The 23,781-nt window shown below is 40.8% G+C and overlaps 2 protein-coding genes across 4 annotated transcripts; both read right to left on the bottom strand.

Annotated features, from left to right (window-relative positions):
• Positions 1-1,110: 1,110 nt before the first annotated feature.
• LOC123501600 (ubiquinone/menaquinone biosynthesis C-methyltransferase UbiE-like) lies at positions 1,111-5,566 on the bottom strand. The gene is made up of 7 exons (XM_045250534.1): positions 5,214-5,566; positions 4,684-4,833; positions 4,042-4,196; positions 3,489-3,668; positions 2,963-3,051; positions 2,398-2,509; positions 1,111-1,377 (listed from the first exon to the last, which is right to left on the bottom strand). The coding sequence occupies exons 1-7, from the start codon at positions 5,377-5,379 to the stop codon at positions 1,276-1,278; spliced, it is 954 nt and encodes a 317-aa protein (XP_045106469.1). The 5' UTR covers positions 5,380-5,566; the 3' UTR covers positions 1,111-1,275.
• A 452-nt stretch (positions 5,567-6,018) lies between these two features.
• Positions 6,019-23,196, bottom strand: LOC123501479 (putative neutral sphingomyelinase). Of its 3 annotated transcripts, none has more exons than XM_045250325.1 (9): positions 23,084-23,196; positions 18,013-18,127; positions 16,630-16,771; positions 15,263-15,484; positions 11,720-11,821; positions 9,628-9,840; positions 9,218-9,346; positions 8,984-9,095; positions 6,019-8,592 (listed from the first exon to the last, which is right to left on the bottom strand). In XM_045250325.1, the coding sequence occupies exons 2-9, from the start codon at positions 18,084-18,086 to the stop codon at positions 8,198-8,200; spliced, it is 1,389 nt and encodes a 462-aa protein (XP_045106260.1). In that variant the 5' UTR covers positions 18,087-18,127; positions 23,084-23,196; the 3' UTR covers positions 6,019-8,197. The 3 variants fall into 3 exon arrangements, with proteins under 3 accessions (XP_045106260.1, XP_045106261.1, XP_045106262.1); XM_045250326.1 differs by having other exon boundaries at positions 11,729-11,821; positions 23,084-23,132; XM_045250327.1 differs by lacking the exon at positions 11,720-11,821 and having other exon boundaries at positions 23,084-23,140.
• Positions 23,197-23,781: the final 585 nt, after the last annotated feature.

A 23,781-nucleotide genomic window follows, 5' to 3' on the forward strand; every position in this document is an offset into this window, starting at 1 on the left:
ACTGGGACACATTTTAAGCTTGAGATTTGTGTACAATTAGACCATCTATATGACATTAGCAAGGGTCTATGGATGTCAGAAGATTAATGGCCACAGTCTTCACTATTTCAATCCCCCACATAAGTTGCTGAAGCTGCATAAAATCACCAGGTAGTAAGCAGAATGAATATGGAAATGCGTCATGGTACTCAAGGGGTTAATATCTGCCTCAAGTGTATGTAATGTGACACTTCTCAGCAGGGAAGTGTGGGACATAACATAACCTGTCTGTCTTTATCAATGGGCTTTTGTGGCAATAAATCAAAACACAACAATTACTCAGAATCAAAATAAGATTACTATTATCTTCAGAATGTCACTTTTCACTCCTTCATTCTCTCCAACAATTTTTTCTATGTGGAATAAAATAAATCAAAATATCTATCGAGTTGAGAATAAAATATGACTATTGTAACTTCAAAATGTTGCCTTTTACTTCACCCTCATCAGCTGCTTCACTTTCACGAGGACTACAAGTGAAGCCAAGACCACCAAGACCACCACACTGTTTACCCTCCACACACCAACACCCTCACCAATTATACAGTCAATCCCTTCATCTTTTCTTAGTGGACAGGCACCTCAGTGGTTCATTTCTCTATATGTATATCAAACTTCAGAGAAAGGTTTGCAATTATCATCCACACCACCATCACCACTATTACTACCACTACTACCTTACTACCCCAACTACTACCCCTGCTACTATCAACATTGCCACAGTGTACCCAAATGGAAATAAGAAATGGAAATTATACAAAAATGTGAAGCTTATGGTATGTTTTTGTTCCCTCTAGACAGTTCCTGCCCGCCTGCCAGCACTACAGATCTCCTGCAGCAACCTGGGAGACTGTGACACATTTTTACTTTGAGACTTGTGTATGTTTAGACCATTTTATTGACATTAGGAAGGGTCTATGGAAGTCTGAAGATTGGTGACCAGAGTTTTCACTACTTTAATTCCCACATAAGTTTCTGAAGCTGTATAGAATCACCAAATAGTAATCAGAATTAATATAAAAATGTGTCATGGGGTAAGACAGCAACATTTGGGCCACAAAAACAAAGGACTTGGTGGTACAAATATGGTGTATTTCTGGACATATAATACCATCTTATTAAGTAACAAATTTATGTACATTGTGGCTTAAATTTCAATACTACAAACTATCAATAAATTAACGAATGACGATGAGGTATCAACAATGGCGTGCATACCTTTCCTTCCCTCAACTCTTATATTTTGAACCCGCTGTGGATGGCGGCAACTCCCAGCGTCAGGTTCTCATAGGTCACGTTTCTAAATCCAGCCTCTTCTATCATTTCCTTAAACGTTTCCTGCAATTATCAAAGGACACATGAAATACCAAGTTAATCATACAAACTTTCACCTCTTTCACACTTTTTACCGTCACTGAAGCATCCTGCACTACAAGATAAGGTGTATTAAGTCCTCAATAGTTTTAATTCTTTCTCTGATACTGACATGTCTTCCCTTAGTTGTCTGTTAAACATTTTCACTGGATAGACAATAGAAAATACAGGATCATGTCAAAATTAGCAAACCCTCCAGCTCACCTTGTTTTGCAGCTCCCCCTTCGTGGCTTTCACTCAGCTGACATGATGTGTGAAGGAAGACAACTAAAACTAACCTAATCCTAACTTTAACCTACCTTAACATAACCCTACCTTTAACATAGGTTAGGTTAGTTTAGTTTTGGCTATCATAATTCCATTCACATGTCATTTAGCTGAGTGAAAGAGCTGCGAAGGGAGAGCTGGGAAATGAAATGAGCTCAAGGATTCGCTAATCTTGACATGATCCGAAAATAAGTCCTCACAACCTCTTCATTGCTAATGGATGCTTCTCTTATTTGAAGGGGGAGCCAGGAAATGAGACAAGCCTGAGGGTTCACTAATCTTGACATGATCCAAAAATAAGTCCTCACAACCTCTTCACTGCTAATGGATGCTTCTCTTATTTATTAACTACTTCCAGACATCTTTTCTTGTGCAGTGACTCCCAAACAATGAAGATGCTAAAAATGGCAAAATCTTTTCTTTGTTATCCCTCTTCATTCCTGTAGATATACCTATGAAAATTCCATGGAATATCTTTGCTTTTAGTGCTGCAAATTCCTGCACATACCAGTGAAAAGCTTTATCCACCCTTTCTTTCCTGTAGATGGCTGTAGAGACTGTGCATTGCTCTTAGTGTTGTAAATTACTGCATATCATAGAGACAGTTAACTTAGGCTTCCCACACAGACCCAAGCATTCATCTAACAGGGAAGTGATAACCCAGAATGAAGACATCTAATACTGGACACCACATGAAGAGTTGATATATTTACACACCTGGTCTGGAAACTTTCTGATGCTCTCCACTAGGTACTGATAGCTGGCCCAGTCCCCCGCCACCACCTGACCCATGGGGGGGATCACATTGAGGGAGTACTGATCATACGCCCTGCAGGAGAAACGCAAGACATTTCACACATTTTTCCCACACGTTTTGTACATACAGATAAAGATTCACCATTTTTACTCACAAAAAGGATAGTGTAAAAAAGAACCATCATTCTATATAGTTCCTGTGAGCTCTTAGAGCCACAAATATGAAAATAGACTGAGAAAATTAAGCGGTGTCAGGAGTGGGGTGAGTACACAAGAACTGCAACTAGTGTGACTTTATGACAAGTGTGACATCACCAAACATCAAACACCCACCACCACCACTACTACCCATCCACTCACCACCAACACCACCACCTACCACCCACTCACTACCCACCCACTCACCACCACCACCTCCACCTAGCATCCACTAACACCAACACCAACACCAACACCACCACCACCACCACCACCACCACCACCACCTACCATCCACCCACTCACCACCACCACCACCACCACTTACCATCGCATGAGAGAATTTTTCACGTGGCTAAACTCCAGACACATGAATCGTCCCCCCGGCCTCAGCACTCTGTAGGCTTCTTCCAGCGCCTGTGGGACCAAATACAATGAGAAAAGAAAATACGATGAGTTAGATTTTTTTTATGTAAGAGGGGAAAAACTGGGGCAAGGGCAAATTCAAACGATAAAAAAAAAGGCCTATTTAATTGCCAGTTCCCTTGTAGATTAGAGTTAGCACAAAAAAAAAATAATAATAAAAATAAATAAATAAATAAAGGATAAATATCTTGAAACCTCTCTCTAAGTACTCATTCAGACCACCCCAACAAAGTAAGATGCTATAAAGAACACTACCAATACTTAAGTACATGATGTTAATTTTCCTTTAGTTGTGAAATCCAGACAGTGGTTGGTTTGGTACTAAAGGATGCTGGTAACTATGGATGTGTAAGTAAACATCTGGGAGTTCTACAGAGCACACAAACAAAACAAGGAGCCAGTGAAGGAGACAGTTTTGGTTTCACTACCTTCTGAACGTCCACCACATTCCTGATGCCAAAAGCTATCGTGTAGCAGTCAAACTCGCCCTCCTCGAAGGGAAGCTGCTGGGCGTCACCACACACCCAGTCAATGCCGTGGTGGCCCAGAGCCTTCGCCCGCTGCTGCCCCACACCCAGCATGTTTTCACTGATGTCACACACGCTGATCTGGAGAAACAAAGCTTACTATAAACTCTTTGCTTATTTTCCATCATCTCATAGTCAGTTTACTTCCTTATAAGAGCATAAGAAAATGAGGAAAGCTGCAAGAGGCTGTCAGGCATACACATGGCAGTCCCTGTATGAGCAAAGCTATTTAATTCCATCTGTCATCCCCATCCATAACTTTGTCTAATCTTTTAAAGCTCCCCATTGATTCAGCACTAACAACATGATTACTGAGTCCATTCCATTCATCAACCACTCTGTTAGTATAATGTAACTTGCTGCATACACTTACTAAGGCAGCAAATAGCCCTCACAAGTATATCAAAACTAGATTGTTAGTTTAAGATGTTACTAGTAAAAGATTTCCAATAACCTCATACAGTCGCTGGCTACTTTCACTATCACTGTCACTGCTACTGTCGCTGGTGCTGCTGTCAGTGGTGGCGTACTTGGGAGGGGCTGCAGCACCTACTCTAGAACCCCCACTGGCATGGTGAAGGTGCTGGATGTAGCGGAACACAATGTCTCCTGGAAACACAAGGAAGCAATAGTTAGTTCCAGCACAACTCTGCTTCCATCACTGTCTGCAAACACATCATACATCTCCTGGTCTTAGCTCTTCTATGCTGCATCAATTATGACTTAACCACACAAAAATTAAAGCTTATAGATATCTAACTCCTCCAGTACTGGGATGCATTTTTATCTTGAGATTTGGGTACTAGTAGACCACTTTATTTACACTCGGAAGAGTTTATGGAGGTCAGAAGATTAATGGCCAGTCTTCACTACTTTAATCCCCCAACATAAGTTTCTGGAGCTGTATGAAATCACCAAATAGTGAGCAGAATGAATATGGAAATGCTTCATAGTATTCAAGGGGTTAATATAGAGAGAAGAAAAGTACTCCTGCCTTCACCTTGACATATCATTCACAAATACACAACTTTGCCAGGATCATTCATACATACACAAGAGGCACACTCCCACAGCACAACCCAGTCACTGCCCTTACCTGTGCCACCCGCCACATCCAGCAGCCTGGTGTGGGGTCTGGGCTGCAGGCGGGACACAAACTGGTCCTTCCACGCCCGGTGAATGAACCCCGACATGAGGTCATTCATCAGGTCATACTTATCAGCCACGTTCTCAAACACCTGGTGCACTGGAAAGAGTAGGCTTATGTATATAATGTGCAAGTGTGGAGGAACATAAGAAAATAATATCTATGTATACGACTTCCATATTTCAGGTAATACTGCGATAATACAAGTGTTGGATGACATTGGGTTAGGTTCCTAGTGGCCCTTCCTATCACATTTGGATTCCAGGACTTTTGACTTAAGAAAAAGAACAGGAATCAGTCATGGGCAAAGAGCATGGCAACTGTCCTAATATAGATGTCCCTCCAACTGTCCTTGCTTCCTGGTTATCATATTTTCCTCCCCACGTCTTGGCAGCTGAGTGAAGGAGCTACGAAGGGGGAGCCGGGAGAAGAGGACAGCTGGAGGGACGTCTATATTAAGATAGTGGCAGAGCACGTACCTTTCTGTGCCTTTTCCTCTTCTGACACATTTTTAAACCCGAAGTGAGTCTCCTTGTCAGTGGAGTACTCTCCCTTGGCGTGCCCCGAGGCCGTGGCGGTGCACCGGGCCGCTGTGAGGGCGAGGCGAGGCACCACACTCACCACCCGCCGACCCGCTGGCCACATCCTGACGCTGCCTTATTACTACTGGAACCTTTGATGCCTGGAATAGCTTCTTAGAATACTCTCCTCAATCTTCCTTCACGTGCTAAGTGTTTCGATGTCTTGTTTTCAGCACTCAATCAAATAATATTGGTACCTTCACGTGACTGAGCGCCTCGAGTGCCTTCTGCCGCCTGTGGTCCGAGTTTTGTTTGTCATCTTTTTCACGGGTTTACAAATCAGTACGCTACTTGCTACACACACTGACTTTCAATAATATGCAATATCTACCCTAGTATTAGAACATAGTAATGGATAATTAAGTACAAACTGGAAAAAATAACTATGCGCCATAATAACTGCACTTGCTAAAGGCGGGTTCACATGTGCGACTGATATTAATGAAACAATCTCTCTTAATATCTTCTTTAAAATTTAAAAGTGTAGGTTGGGGTGAGAGTTCTTTCCCTATGTTGGTCACCGCTGGCAATCCCCAACCACGCCAGCTGAAAGGTAGGTGACGGGATGTTTATACTATAGTAGTGCTGGAATTTCTATCTACCGACTTGCAATTTCAGTTGCATAATGTGTGAATCCGCCCGCCTTTATTCACTTTTTTTTTTCATTTAGGTAGGGATCATATGTTCATTATCAACGCATGGATTATTTTCAATCTTTTTATTAGTGATGAATAAGACGAAGGGAACGTAGAAACACACACATAGAACACTTTTCCTTTTTACTGACAATGAGTAACGAACAGCGAACACACACACATCACAGAGCTACTGGAAGGTCATTCACTCACTCACCAGCACGTCACTCACTCACTCACAATACATACTCATTAAAAAAAACGGTCAAACAACAACAATATAACAACAAAGTGTATGCACGTGGTATTCATTATTGAAATGTGTGATAAATACAGCAGTGAAAACAATGAAAGGAAAAAAAAAAAAAAAAAGCACATATGCAAACTTGTAGGTAATGCAAAAAAGTAAAAATAGACCTAAAAAAATTTTCATACATTTTTTGGTGGTTTATCACATTACGACAGTTTGAGCAACACCATTTCTTGCACACACACACACACACACACACACACACACACACACACACACACACAGACACAGACACACACACACACACACACACACACACACACATACAGACATACACACATATATTACTTTAGTGTCAAAAATATGGGTAATGTGGTTTAATTAACGTTCCTAGCGCAGAGGAGAGGGTTGCTGTGGTCGGCGGGAACAGTAGTGGTGTTGTGGTGGTGGTGGTGGTGGTGTTAGCAACTAAAAAAAAGAATGTGTGGGTAATCAGATTAATACATATTAGACGATAGCAAAGCCTCATTCAGCACCCAACACCTCATGCTGTGGCCGGCAAGTTCTTCCTCTTGTGCTGAGTTGGCTGTCATTTCTTCCTCTCACAACCAATTCACTTACATCAGCTAGGAACTAAGTAGTGGTGGGCCAGTCAGCACCTGCAGCCGGTCTGGATAGCTGTGGTCACTGTGGCCTGCCTGGTTGGTGCTGACTGTTCCACCACTGCCACAGGGGCGCTGGTGGTGGTAGGAGAGACTTTGCTGTGGTGAATTACTAAAGCAACAGGCGGTTGTTACAGGATATCTTGGTGCATGTGAATGATGACTTGCTGCATAGAATGATCAGAATGTATACACTGCATACTATATGGAAAGACAACAGCAGTACAACCATCACACTGTAGATGTGTTGGCTTGCTTAAAATCACACACTGCAGAATTCAATGTCATTTTTTTTTTCACATTATATATATTTTTCTTCTTTTAAATATGGTAAAATTCTTTTGGTAGAAATTCAAGTGTGGCTCATTAGTTGCCCGAGCTGAATCTTAAAAGCTAGAATGCTACAAAAATAGAGGCAAGTTATGTACAATATGTTGAACTAGAGTTATAGATCACAGTCCACAGGGGAAGATGGACACAAGCTGCTCAAGCCAAGGTACAAAATGACTACCTAGTGTCGAGGTGTGCCGAGGGGAAGGGAAGAAGCGAGGGAAGCACACAGACTCACACAGAGAAGACAATACCACAGAAACCTTACACACAGACAGCCAGGCGGGGAAGTTGGAGAAAGTGAAGGCAGAGAAGTGAAAGAAGTAGAGACAAGCAGGATAAATAAGGGAGAAAGATAATGCTACAAGAGAGGAAGAGGTTACAGTTTAAGAGCGGGTACATCAGAAGCAATATTATCACGAGTGAAGTATTGTCGTGGGTTGTTCGCTGCAGGGATGACTACACAGGCTCCTGCAGCACTACTCTTGAGCGCACTGATGCTCAATGCAGGGAATCACCAGCACCAGCAGCAGCAGCGGCGGCAGGCGTCCTCCGCTGCTGGCCTGTGATTTATTTGGTTCCTCTTACAACGTGGGTTACTGAGTCCGGTGCATTTCCTCCAGTGCTAAATGGTCCACTATGTGTCTTTTTGGCTTTCCTCTCCCTGAAGATGTGTGTGTTTTGGCCTAGTGTTGTCGGATGAGTTGCCTCGGATGCCCTGAACATTCACTCACTCACTCCTTATGTTCCATATCGGTCACTTTCAGTACTTACTGCCTGCAAGTTTCCAGCTTACATTTTGGCCTCAGCGTTTGTCCTAAACAGTCACTCCAGCACTCATGTTCCTCAGAGAGTCACTTCCAGGCCCCGGGATGAGTTCCGGGCTGCCGTCGTAGCATGAATGGTTTAGGTAGCCTGCAGGATGCCTTCGCTGATCCTCTTGCCATCGCAGGTTATCTCCACCGTGGATGCTACTTGTACCGGCAGCCAGGAACTCCCCGGCAGCTACTTGATGAACGAGGACGAGTGTTTCCTCTCCTGCTCCACCTGGGCATTCCTCTCCGTCAGCTTCTCTAGGTGGCACTTGATAGCCAAACGAGCTGCCTGGACACCGCTGTATTCCAGGTGGCTGAACACAGTACCCATGTGCAGCAGGTAGGCCAGCACCAGCATGCCCACCATGGACAACACGGACAGGCCCATCAGAGCACCCAGAGACAGGTCCAGGGAGAGCACAGCTAGGTAGGCAAGTTCCAGGCCAAGCACCAGCCCGGCCAGGGTGAGGTACAGCCGCCTGTTACAAGCCACTTTCTTCAAGCCCTGCTCACACACCGCTGCACCCTCCAGCAGGGCGTCTGTCTGTGCTTGCAGCTCCGTGATGTTTTCCGCTGCATCTTCATCTAGGGTGACAAGGACAGGGGTTAGACGAGGGGTGTGGTGCTCCGTGGAAAATAATAAATGTGAGTGACAACAATGTTTGACATAATACACAAAAAGATCCACCAGCAGTACTGGGATACATTAGTGTCAGAGAACTATAGACAGATTCATGACAAACCAAAAACTTGGTTTTATTAGAAATATGACACATGAGGGCATGCATTCCCAAACTGACTCCTGCAAGTTACTGTTATGCATATTTCCACATTGCCTAACACTGGTGGTGAGATGGTGTCTGTGGCTAATGTATATCCAGGAACAGAAGCATTTAAGAAACAATTAATGGAGTTTATGGGAGAAATGTGTACTGGAAGGTAAGAATGTGGCTGTGATGGTGACTGTCGAGCTCACCTTTGACGGGAGTGATGGTGAGGACGGCCCGCACCGCTTCATGGTCTGAAAAACTGAAGTCCCGCTGAGGCACACGCTGCGGCCACGGCTGGTCACACAGCTTGGTCTTCACCTACAACACAGAATGCATCACATCCACAGCCTGGGAACACCTTGCCTTAAACAACCACAGGAACAATGCTACCAATGACTCACTGTTCAACTCTGACTGACTCTGACCAACTCTGACTGTACCTTGTGACTGGAGGAGGCCTGGTAGAATATGTAATCAATCCTGTTGCCTGAAGGATTGGTGATCAGAGTCTTGACATTGGTATAGCTGTTGGCTGGGGTCTGGTTGGTCTCCCCACATGAGCCAGGCGTCTGAGGAGATTGCAGGCAAGTTATGAGAGAAGGTCCGTAAAAAGCGTCTTCAAAGTGACTGACTATTCTGAACATCATTGTCAATCTGGATCACACACTTCAATGCAATTCATGAAAACACTGAGAGACTGGAAGCATGCAAAAAAGATAAAACTCTCATTCACACACTTATTCACTCTCACCCATTGCAACACACACACACACACACATGTTCTCCAATCACCAGCCACACAGAGTTAACACACAGTACACTCTCAACATCATAATGCTGAGCAACACACCTTGCAAGGACTGTCTGTGTAGCTGTCCACCAGACCAGCATAAAACTTCACCATCCTGTATGCAAAGTCAGTTGGGGTACAGTTAAAGTCACCAGCACAGATCAGCACTTCCTCTGTCTTCTTGGCAAAGCGGATCAGCTCGGAGGTCTCGAAGGCTTGGGTGAGTCTGTGGTGGACATACTCATCTTCTTGTGGATTGTACTCAGCATGGAACTGTGTGATGGATAGATGGAGGAGGGAAGGAAGTGGATTAGTAAAGTATGTTCATGTAAGAGTAAGTTTAATTTTTTTGATGAAATGAGTTATTACAAGATTTGATTCAGTGTGTTTTGAAAGTACTTATTTAGACTTGATGTCCTATTGTTTGTTGTTGCTTAGTAAATTAACTTCCTTGAAAATTACATGACAAAAATTAATGTTTTATAAGTTACATATTACTGCTATGTTTACTCTGAGCCTCATTCTGATAACTCCGAATTAATCAACAAGGAAATGAGACAAACTACCGACGCTGATTAACTGAAATTCAATAACGTAAAAAATGAAAGGCCAAACAGTGAGTCCCTTCCGGCAAACCAAGAGGGAGAACACCAGCAAGGCGCATCACCAACACACCAACACATTAACACACAGCTCAACTCACAGGCACCATGCACAGACCATCCCAACCACCACCACCACCACCACCACCATCACTACCACCACCACCAGCCAAGCCTCTCAGCACACTACAACACACAGCCAAGCACAAGCAGTCTGTCTAGCACTTGTCTCCCTCACTCACTCACAACTCCTGGCTCCTCTAACAACACAAATGGTTACTTCTCTAATAAATATGTGTACACTGAAACTATAAAAGAATCATATGCATTTTTCTTTCCTATCTGTATTCAATATTTTATTTCTGAGTACAAATTGCAGTCAAGTATCTGGAAAAAAAAACTGCAACTGTCAACAAAATACAAAGCACGTTCCATGGTTATAAGTTAGCATAAACAGAATCTTATGGTAAAAAAAAATGCTGCTTGCAATACAAACTTCAGGGGTCCAAAAAAGGCGATGAAGAAAAAGACCTCGCCAAGAAAAATGATTAGATAAAACAATGGTAGGAGGAAAAAAAAAGCCAAGAAAATAGATAAAACAATGGTAGAAAAAAAAAAGAAAAGAAATAAAAATGCATTACAACGATGTGTGTGTGTGTGTGTGTGTGTGTGTGTGTGTGTGTGTGTGTGTGTGTGTGTGTGTGTGTATGTGTGTATGTGTATGTGTGTGTGTGTGTGTGTGTGTGTGTGTGTGTGTGTGTGTGTGTGTGTGTGTGTGTGTGTGTGTGTGTGTGTGTGTGTGTGTGTGTGTGTGGTGAATAGCAATGGCACAGATGTTCACTAACTGGCCAGTAATAACGAGGGTGAGTCACCTAGTCACCTACACACCTGACCACACACACACACACACACACACACACACACACACACACACACACACACACAAACCATTGCCAGCCTTAGTAAATTATGGCTAATAGAGAATGATAAACGAAGCAAGGGAGCGCAAAATAAGCACTATATAAAAAAAAATAAATAAAAAAATCCATAACAAATCAGCTCAATGTCTTCAATTATAATGGAAGCAAAAAATAAAACAAAAAAAAGTAGAATGAAAGAGATATTTGAAGATAGCTCACATTAATACTACTACAAGAAGCATATAGAGACATACACTCACACACACATACAGACAAACAAGCACTGCCACATACATACAAACACAGCAAACAAAAACACACGCACACGCACATACACATAAGAACCAAACCACAACTCATACACACACACACACACACACACACAAACACACGAAAAACAGCCCATAAACACACACACACACACTAAACAAAAGCACACACACACACACAAAACACAAAATAAACAAAATCAAGAAAGAAAAAAAGGCAAAAGGCACTAAAAACATTCTCCACTCGCCAGCAACCAAAAAAAAACTGAAAAATTAAGAAAACGCAAAAGAAAAAACAAGAGCAAGAGGTAGAGAGGAGGAAGGAGTAAATAGCAGTGGTAGTAATAGACAAGATAGCTACTTTATTTACTATGGGAATCTTCTCCTCCACCTCCTTCCCTGGTAGTGAGCCACACAGACGGGCACACACACCCATTCTTTGGTGCTGTGGGGAGCTTATGAACTGTGGGGAGAGAGAAAGAGAGGGAGGGAGTGGGGAGACAGACTGAGGGGCAAAGAGCGTAAAAGAGGAGATATTAAGAACACAACTGGAGATAAGGATGATGGAGAGTGAGAATAGGGAGATAGAGAGATAGAAAGGACAGACTAAGATGCAAAGAATGTGTGGAGAGTGAGAATAGGGAGGAAGAGAGGGAGGGAGTGGATAGACAAACTGCGATACAAAGAGTGAAACTGGAGATATTAAAAACACAGCTGGAGATAAGATGAAACAATGATGAAGATAACTAGAGGCAAAATGAAGGAAGAAAAATGGCTGGTGAGAATAGGAACATAGATGGTGAGGAAAAAAATGATGACATGCTGCGAGAGAGAGAGAGAGAGAGAGAGAGAGAGAGAGAGAGAGAGAGAGAGAGAGAGAGAGAGAGAGAGAGAGAGAGAGAGAGAGAGAGAGAGAGACACTTGAGGAGATACACTGAAGAGAACAAGACTAAGATATAAAGAGACAGAAAATTTCCTCAGCATTATCAACTGCAATGGAAAAAACGATCAATGGAATTCTCTTCAAATCTAAATATATATACAGGATACATATACATATTTATACATGTCCACCACTTCACCCCACAATGCGAAGAACGATAAAAAAAAAAAAAAAAAAAAATACATATGCCACCACAATAATCACTCCAAAACAAACACGACAAACAAAGAACCACAAGACGGAGATAGAAATATACACTCTTGTTTTATATGCCGGACCTGAAGGCAGAATTAACCTCTTCAGTACTGGGATGCATTTTTACCTTGAATTTTGGGTATGATTAAACAGTTTTATTGACATTAGGAAGGGTCTATGTAGGCCAGAAGATGGACAGTCAGTCTTCACAGTATTTTAATCCCTCACATATGTTTCTGTATAAAACCACCAAATAGTAAGCAGAAAAAATATGAAAATATGTCATGTTACTTAAAGGGGTTAACACACATAGAATTCCACAACCCCAAAAAGGAGAGTTGTTACTGCAAAACAGGACCAGCAATGCACAACGCCAGCCAGAATAGATGTCACAAATTTTGCTTTCTTACAAGACACTGCAATGCTCTCTTATAACTGACTCCCTGCATTGCTACTGTGTCTTTTGATGGCCACAGAGGAGAGTCTTTAGTGCAAAAAGCGACCAACAAAACACACACCCAGCCAGAAGAGATGTGACAGATTTTGCTAACTCTCTCATAAAACACTGTAATGCTGTTTTAAAATTGACTCCTTGCATTTTATCACTGTTTTGATATCCACAGAGGAAGATCTTTAGTGCAAAACAGGACTAGCAATGCACAGCCCCAGCCAGAAAAGATGTGATGGATTATGGTAACTCTATCACAAGACACTGCAATGCTCTCCTTTACTCCCTGCATCGCTACTGGAGTGTTTTGATATCCACAGAGGGGAAGATGTTAGTGCAAAATAGGACCAGTAACACACAGCCCCAGCCAGAAGAGATGTCATGGATTTCGCTAACTCTCACTAAATATTTTTTTTTTTAATGCAAGAGAGGAAGCCAGCCAAGAGAAAAAATAATAAAATAAATAAAAAATAAATAAATAAAAGGCCCAGCTGATTGCCACTTCCCTTACAGGTCAAACAGTTGGCCAAAAGAAAGGGAAAAATGTTGAAACCAGCCTTTTTAAAATTTCTTCTACAACCCTTTAAAAAATCTCTTCTAGAACTGACTCCCTGCATTGCTACTAGTGTTCCGACAGCCACAGTGTTGCTTCTGGCTGGCAGTGTGAAGGGATGTGCTAACAGGAAAAGAAATGGTGCTAGTCAAGGCCCTTCGTGATTATCAATGAGTGCTTTCAACTTATCCGTCAATCAATTTAAGGATAAAAAAAAAAAAAAAAAAAAAGGTCTTTCATGTGGTTTTATTAGCTTTTTTTTTGCCTTTAACTTATCTGTCAATGAATATAAGAAAATTAAAGGTCTTTCATATTGTTTTATAGGGTTCTTTTCTTTTTCAGTTTTTGCTTCCACATCTCTGCCAATCAATAAAGGAAGAATAAAGCTGTTTCATGTGGACTTCTTAGCTTCTTTTCCTCTTTCTTATTTTCTTTTATCTGTCATTCAATTAATAAATGGAAAAAAGGTGTTTAAATGGCCATGTTAGCCTCTTTTCTCCATTCATTTGTCTTTTATCTTATCTGTCAATCAATATAAAGAAAAAAAGTTGTTTCATGTAGTTTTGTTAGCTTCTTTTCTCCATTCTTTTTAAGAAAAGAAATCTGGTCAAGGGCAATAAAAAAAATGAATGAAAAAGACCCACTTTGATGCTAGTCCCCAAACAGGTACAAGAGAGTTAGCCAAAAGAATGGGATAAACGTCTTCAAACCTCCCTCTTAAATGAGTTCAGGTCAATGGAAGATGGAAATACAGAAGCACAGAAGCAGGCAGGGAATTCCACCAGAGAGCACCAGAGAAAGGGATGTATGATTGAGAGTACCAATTAACACTTGCATTGGAGATTTGGACGAGCAGTTCTGCAAGCTTAATTTTTTCATACGCTTAGCCCAGTTCTGCAAGCTTCAACAAATAACCTTTACCATAAATTCACCTTCAGCACCAGCAGTGTTAGGTAGAAAAACACCGATGGAAAAACATGACCAAAAAAAATAAATAAATAAACACATGATAATAATAAATAAAACGAGACAGAACACCTTGACACACCTGACACAGAGACGACAGGTGCCAGAGAGACCCTTTGTGGAGTATACACAGTGACAGGCTAGACAGACAGACAGACAGACAGACAAGCTTGGCAAGAGACAGATAAACAGGTAAAAAAGTAAACAAACCCAACATGCACAAATTTAAATATAATACAGGTATATGTGCAGAGAGAGAGAGAGAGAGAGAGAGAGAGAGAGAGAGAGAGAGAGAGAGAGAGAGAGAGAGAGAGAGAGAGAGAGACTAACCATACTCATTTGTGCATATATCAACACATTAAATAAAGCTACAAAAGAGAGAGAGAGAGAGAGAGAGAGAGAGAGAGAGAGAGAGAGAGAGAGAGAGAGAGAGAGAGAGAGAGAGAGAGAGAGAGAGAGAGAGAGAGAGAGAGAGAGAGAGAGAGAGAGAGAGAGAGAGAGAGAGAGAGAAGAGAAATGAGCAAAATAAGAGAAAAACAAGAAAAACAAGAACAACAAGCACACAAACACAAACAACAAGAACAACAATAAACTCACAAACAAACAATAAACCAGCTTTATATGTACACGAGCACTAAAAAACACATACACACACACAAACACACACACGCACACACATACACACACATATATCTACAAAAACCCTAAAAAAAAAACACAACACACACACACACACATATTAAAAAAAAAAAAAAAAAAAAAAAAACGCAAAAGTAAACAAAACAGACCCCAAACTCACATGTGTGGTCGCCAAAAGCATTGGAATCCCATGGCGAGTGGTGCGACAGAGAGCCACACCCTTGCCACCCCACCAGTCGCCATGTAGCAGTTTGTGTGGGTAGCCATTGAGGGCAAAGCGGTGGTAGTGAACCTCTGTGATGGGGGAGCGGGACAGCACACACAGGCCAGACCCAGTAAACCCACTGTAGAAGGTGTGTGAATAGGGCAGCACCTTGTTCACCTGAGGAAGGGAAAGGTGTTGAGTGCTGTTGAATGTAAATGTTGTTGTTTTTTTTTTCTAATCTATACTATGTGGGCTTTTCATGGAAATTTCTGGGCTAAAGGGGATACTTTTTTGGGTACCTCCTAACTCGAAGCCCACCCGCTAAGAAACCGTTGCCCCGAGTGAGGAAGCCCAACCTACACTCGGACCGTGGACAGGATTCGAACCCATGTGCTTGGAGACCCCTCGGACCCCAAAGTACGCATGGTTATCTTTTTTCTATCATAAGTTCTGTGTTAAATCTGAAAAAAATAAGGTGGTGGTGTGTGTTTTTAAGGTGAGGAATATATATATATATATTTTTTAATCTAAGAGGGGTTAGTTTCCAAAGGCAACAAAAAATTAACTCCCCAAAAATGGCCCACTTAATTGCCAGTTCCCTTACAGATCAATAGAGTTAGCCAAAAGACAGGAACAAATGTCTTGAAATCTCCCTTTTCAAAGAAGTCAAGTTGCAGGAGGGTGGAAATACAGAAGCAGGCAGGGAGTTCCAGAGTAAGTTCTTTTATCTATATGTATTCAGTTTCTTTTCCAGTTATTTTTTTTCTATCATAAGTTCTGAAAGTGTTGAAAAAGAAGGATGGGTTAGAATGAGTGTATCTTGGGTGGGGAATGTAATAGATAGTGTTCTTTTATCTATATCTATTAAGTTTTTTTGGGGGGAAAGATTGACAGAGTAGTTATCGTTTTTTCTACCATAAGTTCTGTGTTAAGTCTGAAAAGGAAGGCATGTTAGTGTTGTGTGTTTATCTGGTGAGGAATGTAACTGTTGTTCTTTTATCTGTATTTATTTTTTTTGGAAAGATTGACAGTGGCGATATTTTTCTTTATCATAAGTTTTGTGTTAAGCGTTGAAAAGGAGGAAGTGTGTTGAATATTCATTTAGTGAGGAATGTAACTTTTGTTCTTCTATCTATATGTATTAATTTTTTTTTTTAATGACTGACAGAATGGTTATCTTTATTCTATCAAGCTCTGTAAGTGTTGAAAATGGTTTGCCACTGTTCATTGAGTGAGGAATGTAAGATATTATTCTTTTATTTATAGTATCCAGCAATGCTTCATGGCAATAAAAACAATAGCACCAGCCTTCTATGACTCACCTTGGAGGCAATAAAGGTGTAGTCTGCCTTGGACCACACCTCCTGCAGGAACACAAAGTCATACTCCTCGTTGCCAGTTACTAGCTGCTGCACGATGGCCTCCATGCGTGCCTCCCGGTCCTTTGAGATGCCTGGGATGCCCCTGCGTGATAGACAATAACACTTTCTTCCTCTCGTCCCCTATTGTTTCCTTTTCTCTAATGCAGTTTAAGTGGTAGTCTCAAATATTTATCCCTTTCTCAAATTTTCTTTCTCTCATCTACATTCTATCAACTTCTCTTATGCAGTCTAGTGGTAGTCTCAATCATTCATCCCTTTCTCACACTTTCTTTCTCTCACCTGCATTCTATCTATCTCTCTCATGCAGTTTAAGTGGAAGTCTTAAACATTCATCCCTTTCTCAAATTTTCTTTCTCTCATCTGCATTCTATCTACCTCTCTAATGCAGTCTAGTGGTAGTTTCAATCATTCATTCCTTTCTCACACCTGCAGTCTATCTATCTCTATAATATAATACAGTTTAAGCGGTACTCTCAATCACTCATTCCTTTCTCACAGTTTCTCTCACCTGTATCCTATCTCTCTATCTAATACAGCTTTAGCAGTTCTCTCAATCAATCATCCCTTTCTCTGGTACACTTTGGAAGTCTCTGCCTGTTTCTGTGCTTCTGTATTTCTATCTATCTATGACAAACTCATTTATGGAGGTTTCAAGACATTTATCCCCACATTCTGTCTAGCAAGGGATGTAAAGAGAAAGGACTTGCAATGTTCTATAAAGCAAAGGTTGTCACTGTGCTGTTCTTTAACAAGGAAAAGGAAGGAAGAAGAAATGCAGTGTTCTATTTAGCAAAGGAAGTAAATAACTAATGTTCTCTACTAAGGAATGTGAAAAAGATATGCAACTGTCTATCTAGCAAAAGGATATAAATAAAAATGTTATGGTATCTACCAAGGAATGTGAAGGAGAAGAAGGAGAAGAAAATACAATTGTCTATCAACTACTAAGGGGACATGAAAAGAAGATGTAACAATATTTTCCAGTAACACACACACAAACTCCTTCCCTTTGATATTTCCTACTAAGACACACAAATTCCCTCCCTTTCACAATATGACACACAAATTTCCTCCCTTTCACAATATCCCTCCAGTAAATCAGACCACCAATTTCCTTAACCTCTTCAGTCCTGGAATGCATTTCTACCTTCACTCTTGGGCATGACTAAACAAATCTATTTACATTAAGAAGGGTCTATGGAGGTCAGAAGATTGATGGGCCAAAGTCTTCACTATTCTAATCCCCCACATGAGTTTCTGAAGCTGTATAAAACCACCAAATAGTAACCAGAACTGAAGGGGTTAACTCCATCAGGGACTCACCAGACATTCAGCGTAAGGACCTTCACCTCCACAGTCATGTTGGAGTCCTTCTGGGCACGCTCAGGGACGGTCATCTGTCTGGAGCGCCCTCACTGACGCCTCACTCACTGGCGACCTGTCGGGGAGAGGCAGAAAGAAGGAGGAAGGTCAGGTTTGGCTATGTACACTAGGGGTTCTCTACTGGGGGTCTATATTTGGGTAGTGGTGGTAAAGCTTCTTCCTTCCTGCTTCAGAGTCCCAGGAATGATTGTCTTTATCAATTTTGCTGCTAGTTTAAGTTTTGTATGTAGTCCTGTGCAGCTTTAGTGGTGAATGGAAAATGGAATAAGACAATAAATGAAAGAATAATGAAACAACTAAGTAACTGGAAAATTAAATGGGTTGATAAATTAAAGAATAATGAAATAACTAAATAACAATGTCTTTTTCATTTATTATGGGGAAAATTTTTCTCTCTCTCTCTCTCTCAAAACAATATGAATGTCTAGATTTTATGACACACACACACACACACACACACACACACACACACACACACACACACACACACACACACACTCAACCACACTTCAAAATACTAAAAAAATATAAGGTTTGTCCAACTGAGGCACACATGAGCAAGGAAGCATGAGGGTCTGTTATGGTAAGACACTGGGAGACATCTGGCAGGTGGAAGGAAGGTGGAAGGCACGTGGAAAATTGCAGAAAAGACTAAGAAAAAAAAAAAAAAAAAAAGGTTGGGGGAAGAAAAGAGAAGAGAGGCAAAGTGTGAATCATGGGGAAGGGATTAAAGAAGAGCAGAGAGAGAGAGAGAGAGAGAGAGAGAGAGAGAGAGAGAGAGAGAGAGAGAGAGAGAGAGAGAGAGAGAGAGAGAGAGAGAGAGAGAGAGAGAGAGAGAGAGAGAGAGAGAGAGAGAGAGAGAGAGAGAGAGAGAGAGAGAGAGAGAGAGAGAGAGAGAGAGAGAGAGAGAGGCCACAAAAGGAGTCATAAAGTGGGAGAGGAGGAGACATTTAATTATGGGAGAACAGTAAACAAGAATTACATCATGAGAAAAAATACAAGATGGTGAGAGAGAGAGAGAGAGAGAGAGAGAGAGAGAGAGAGAGAGAGAGAGAGAGAGAGAGAGAGAGAGAGAGAGAGAGAGAGAGAGAGAGATCATACAAGGCTCTCTTCTTCCTCCAATTTCCTAATACAAGAGTTAACCAGTACTCTCAATCATTCACACCTTTCTCTGGCACACTCTGGAACTCCCTGCCTGCTTCTGTATTTCCAACTTCCTACAACTTGACTTAATTTATGAGGGGGGTTTCAAGACATTTTTCCCTTTTAATTTGGTTCTCTTGTTTTATGTTGCCCTTAGCCAGCTTTCCCCTCTTACAGGAAAAAAGCGTGCACACACACACACACACACACACACACACACACACACACACACACACACTCAAAGAAAATAATGAAAAGTCAGTGTCATAGGATATCAAGAAGTTCAGTTTTCCACATAGGACAGCAGACATCTGGAATGGATTAAGTGAAGGGATTGTAACAGCAGAAAGTGTGAGCAAATTTAAGGAGAAGTTAGATAAATGTAGATATGGAGACAGGTCACTATGAGCCCCACTTGAACCCTGTAACATACAATTAGGTAAACACACACACACACGCACACACACACACACCTTTTTCCCTTGTACTACTTAATAAGACCCTGAGACAGACTGGCAGCTCACACAAGACTAGAGAAGCTGGGAGCATGTGCAGGAAAAGATGATACTATGACACACAACACACGACACAGGATAACTCAATCGCAGGAAACAGAGTAGATGCAACAGCTGCACAGTTTCACACATGTTGCTGATAGTGAAAATGATACTGGGAAGTGATGCATGTGAGGTGTCTGTGTGGTTTTTACAGCGTGTACTATTGTGTATGTTGCATTATATTTTATTTTATTTTATGCAAGACGGAAAACTAGTGAAGCATAGCAAAAACTGAATGAACAAAAAGGCTCACTGAGATGGCAGTCCCCGAGCAGGTCTAAGCGATTTAGTCAAAACAATGGGATAAATGTCTTAGAAAAATCCCTCTTCAGTAGGTTCAGGTTATAAGGTAGATGGAAATACAGAAGCAGGCAGGGAGTTCCAAAGTGTGCCAGAGAAAATTATGAATGACTGTGAGTACCATCTCAAGAAGATTTATGATTAATTGGTAGAGAAAAAAACATAGAAATTTAAAAGATGAAATATGAATGATGGAAATACAGAGGCAGGCAGGGAGTTTGAGAGTTGTAGCAGAGTTGTTTTGAGGGGAAATAGTTTCATATCAATGTTACAGTGTAAGGATGATGTGATATTGATAGGATTAGCACATAAAATAAGCTGTTTATGATGGTTCTACAGTGTTGTGGTACTGTAAAGAAGGATGTGCTGCAGATAGGATTAATTCATAGATGGTTACTTATTATGTGTTATGCCTTTTCTTGCTCCTAAACAACAAGAGTAATTTATCATCCTAGTAGGAGTGTGCTGTATTGTATTCTAGATCCACCTTTAACTGTTTCACTAATCTTTAACATCTTTCCTTGTTCTATAGCTATTATGTGTTACGCTTTTTCCTTCTCCTAAACAGTACAAGTAATTTATTATTCCATCAGGAGTGTGCTGTAATGTATTTGAGATCTATTTTTAACTGCCTCACTAATTTGCCACACGTCTCCTTAATTATAGCTTATCTTGTATATCTTTCCTTGTTCTGTGGCTATTGTGTGTTATGCTTTTCCTTCTCCTAAATAGTAAGAGTATTTCATCATTCTAGTAGGAGTGTGCTGTAATATATTCTAGATACATCTTAAACTGCTTCACTGATCTGCCACATTTTTTCTTAATTATAACTAATCTTGTATATTTTTCCTTGTTCGATAGCTATTGTGTGTTACGGTCTTTCCTTCTAAATAGTACAAGCAATTTATTATTCTATCAGGAGTGTGCTGTAATATATTTGAGATCTATCTTTAACTGCTTTACTTAATCTTGGGCACCTTTCCTGGTTCAATAGGTATCAGCACAGTCTGTTCTTTTATACACTCTAATTTCTTGTAGATGTAGATTCTGTATTCACCTAGTTGTGGTTTACAAGGGGGTGAGTAGTTTCACAGCATCCTGTCTCTACATTCCATTATCTAGTTTCTTCTTAATTTCTTCAGTAGCTATTATGACATGTTTCAATTTTTATTCTGGTGATTATATGGTGATTTTGTACAGCCTCAGAAATCTAAGAAGGGGATTAAAATAGTAAAGGCTATGGCTATTAATTTTCTGACCTCCACAGACCGTTCCTAAAGTCCATAAAATGGTCTTATCGTACACAAATCTCAAGATAAAAATGTGTCCCAGTATTGAGGGAGTTAAAAGCACTGACAGTTTTGGCAATCACAATATCCTCACAAGCTTGGTCCATTTATTCACACTTTTATGAGGGAAACTATACTTCTAAATGTCTCTTCTACAGTTTCCTTTCTTGAGCTTCATTGTACTTAATGTGTCTAAAGTCAAAGTACCTTCTCTGTGTTGCTTGTGTCTCTAGTGAAAGAGTTTAAACGTCATGTGTTCCTTAGTGAGATGAGTCAGGCTCTGCTTAACCCTTTCAGCACCATGCATTTTCATATCCATTCTGGTTACTACTCGGCAATTCTATACGGCTTCAGAAAAACTTATGGGGGGGGTAAGAATAGTAAAGACTCTGGCCATTAATCATCTAATCATACTGAAAAATCACGGTAAAAATTTGTCTCGGTACGGAAGGGGTTAACAAGTAGGCAGCATTCATCATGTGTCTGTGTGGTGCCCTTGTGGTGAGAGGCATCATGTGGCTTTGTGTGGCGGTGGTGTGTGACAAACTGGTGACACTTGTGATTATCTGCTGTAATCTGATTATTCTCTTTGTGTGTGGCAACAACAAAGAAACGGAAACTAAAAAAAATAAGTGAGATTAAATGGAATGAATATAAATGATCAAAATAAACATAACACAAAGCACAGGTCATGTATAACTCACTGCTATACTGCGAATCAAAGTCTGATATTATTAACACTCACCTGAATAATGAAAATACACACACACAAAAAAAAAAAAAGAAATATACACAAACAAAAGAAATATGCAAAAAAATTACATAAAAACTACACTAAAAAAAACACACAAAAAAAAAAAAAAAACTGCATATGAATTGATAGCCTTTTAAAAACACACACTTTCAGTTCTATTTCCCATTCATTTCCTTGCTTTCCTCTACTCTTAATGTAACGATTCATCTCTTTTTCTCCTTTCCCAAAATTTTAATCACATATTCCTTTCTACTTCTGTTTCTTTCACCGGCAATGATTCAACACCACTAACTGGCATGCGATGAAGATACCAGTACCACACACACACACACACACACACACACACACACACACACAAGATAACAATAGGTAACCACTATCACCTGCACTCACTTGAAACCCTGTAAGTTAATCTAATACCTGTAGATAAGCCTTGATTCTCTTTCATATCCGGTACCAGCCAATATCCAATCAGAGAGAGAGAGAGAGAGAGAGAGAGAGAGAGAGAGAGAGAGAGAGAGAGAGAGAGTTTTGTTTGCCACGAGTAACAATAAATAGATAGATAAACACTCCCAATATTTATTTTAATCACACTTTCTCTCTCTCTCTCTCTCTCTCCACACTTACAAATAAATAAAATAAACACATGACAAAAAAATAAATAAAATAAACACACACACACACACACAAAGAAAGAAAAAAAACCACTGTAATTTTTCTCCTTCCTTCCTTCATTCGTAAGCACCACTAGGTAACTAGGCCCACACACACACACACACACACACACACACACACACACACACACACACACACACACACTAAGGTCACGTATTAAACAAAAACAAACACACATAGGCAGACAAAATAGGTGCACAGGTTAATTCTTCCACTATAAATGGTGTTTGTGGCTCATTTGGTGTATGTGTGCAGGCGTGTGTGCGTGTGTGAATGGGGTGGGCTGTATTTACCTTAAGAAGCAGGAGGAGGAGCAGGACGTGGTGGTGGTGGAGTGGAGGAAACTGTCAGGCTGTCTTCTCTCTCTCTCTCTCTCTCTTACAGTGTTACCAACTTGACTCTAGCTGTGACCGTGGAAGATATGAATAATGTATATTTCTTGGCTCTAACTGAGATATTAATATAAAGACTAAGATTTAAGGGTTGTCAAGGGAATTCTATTGGTCTAATATAGATAAAAATGCATGAAATCAATAGATAACTGAGAGGCTTCTTTAAATCTAGTTAATTATCTTCTCTGAGTGAAAAATATATATCTCGTTGACATATAATCTACTATCTTGCAGTTACATCTTATCCTCTGTGCCTGTTAACGTGTATATCTCTATTTCTTGTAAAGTTAAGGCATCGCTAGACATATTTCCGCTATAATACAGTAGGCGCTAAAGGTAGCACCCGTATTACTTCTTTGGCTACACTGTCTCATCCCTCTCGAGTTTCTCAGTGTTGCCAACCTTCGCTTTCTTGCCTCGCCTTGCATTATTAGTCAAAGTTAAATAGAGCCGCTGTTGAGTGGAAGTCTCCTCCACCGCGGCCTGCTTTGCGCTGCTCGGTCACTCAAGTTTTATTTTTCTTTCTTTTTTGTTTCGCCTCTTCCTCACACAACCCGTCCTGCCAGTGTTGCCAACCATGGGAAAGTGAAACATTATTG

The sequence above is a fragment of the Portunus trituberculatus genome, chromosome 9, assembly GCF_017591435.1.
Source record: "Portunus trituberculatus isolate SZX2019 chromosome 9, ASM1759143v1, whole genome shotgun sequence".
NCBI classification, from domain to species: domain Eukaryota; kingdom Metazoa; phylum Arthropoda; class Malacostraca; order Decapoda; family Portunidae; genus Portunus; species Portunus trituberculatus.

Bases quoted from the DNA above. Each gene is read 5' to 3' on its own strand.
- LOC123501600 (XM_045250534.1), bottom strand. From the start codon at position 5,379: ATGTGGCCAGCGGGTCGGCGGGTGGTGAGTGTGGTGCCTCGCCTCGCC. The intron at 3,052-3,488 runs GTAGTGAAACCA...TTGGTCCCACAG, and splicing joins ATGTGGTGGACGTTCAGAAG to GCGCTGGAAGAAGCCTACAG. The intron at 2,510-2,962 runs GTAAGTGGTGGT...TTTCTCCTGCAG, and splicing joins AAAAATTCTCTCATGCGATG to GGCGTATGATCAGTACTCCC.
- LOC123501479 (XM_045250325.1), bottom strand. From the start codon at position 18,086: ATGACCGTCCCTGAGCGTGCCCAGAAGGACTCCAACATGACTGTGGAG. The intron at 16,772-18,012 runs GTGAGTCCCTGA...TCTATCACGCAG, and splicing joins GTCCTTACGCTGAATGTCTG to GGGCATCCCAGGCATCTCAA. The intron at 11,822-15,262 runs GTGAGTTTGGGG...CTCTCCCCACAG, and splicing joins TGCTTTTGGCGACCACACAT to TTCATAAGCTCCCCACAGCA.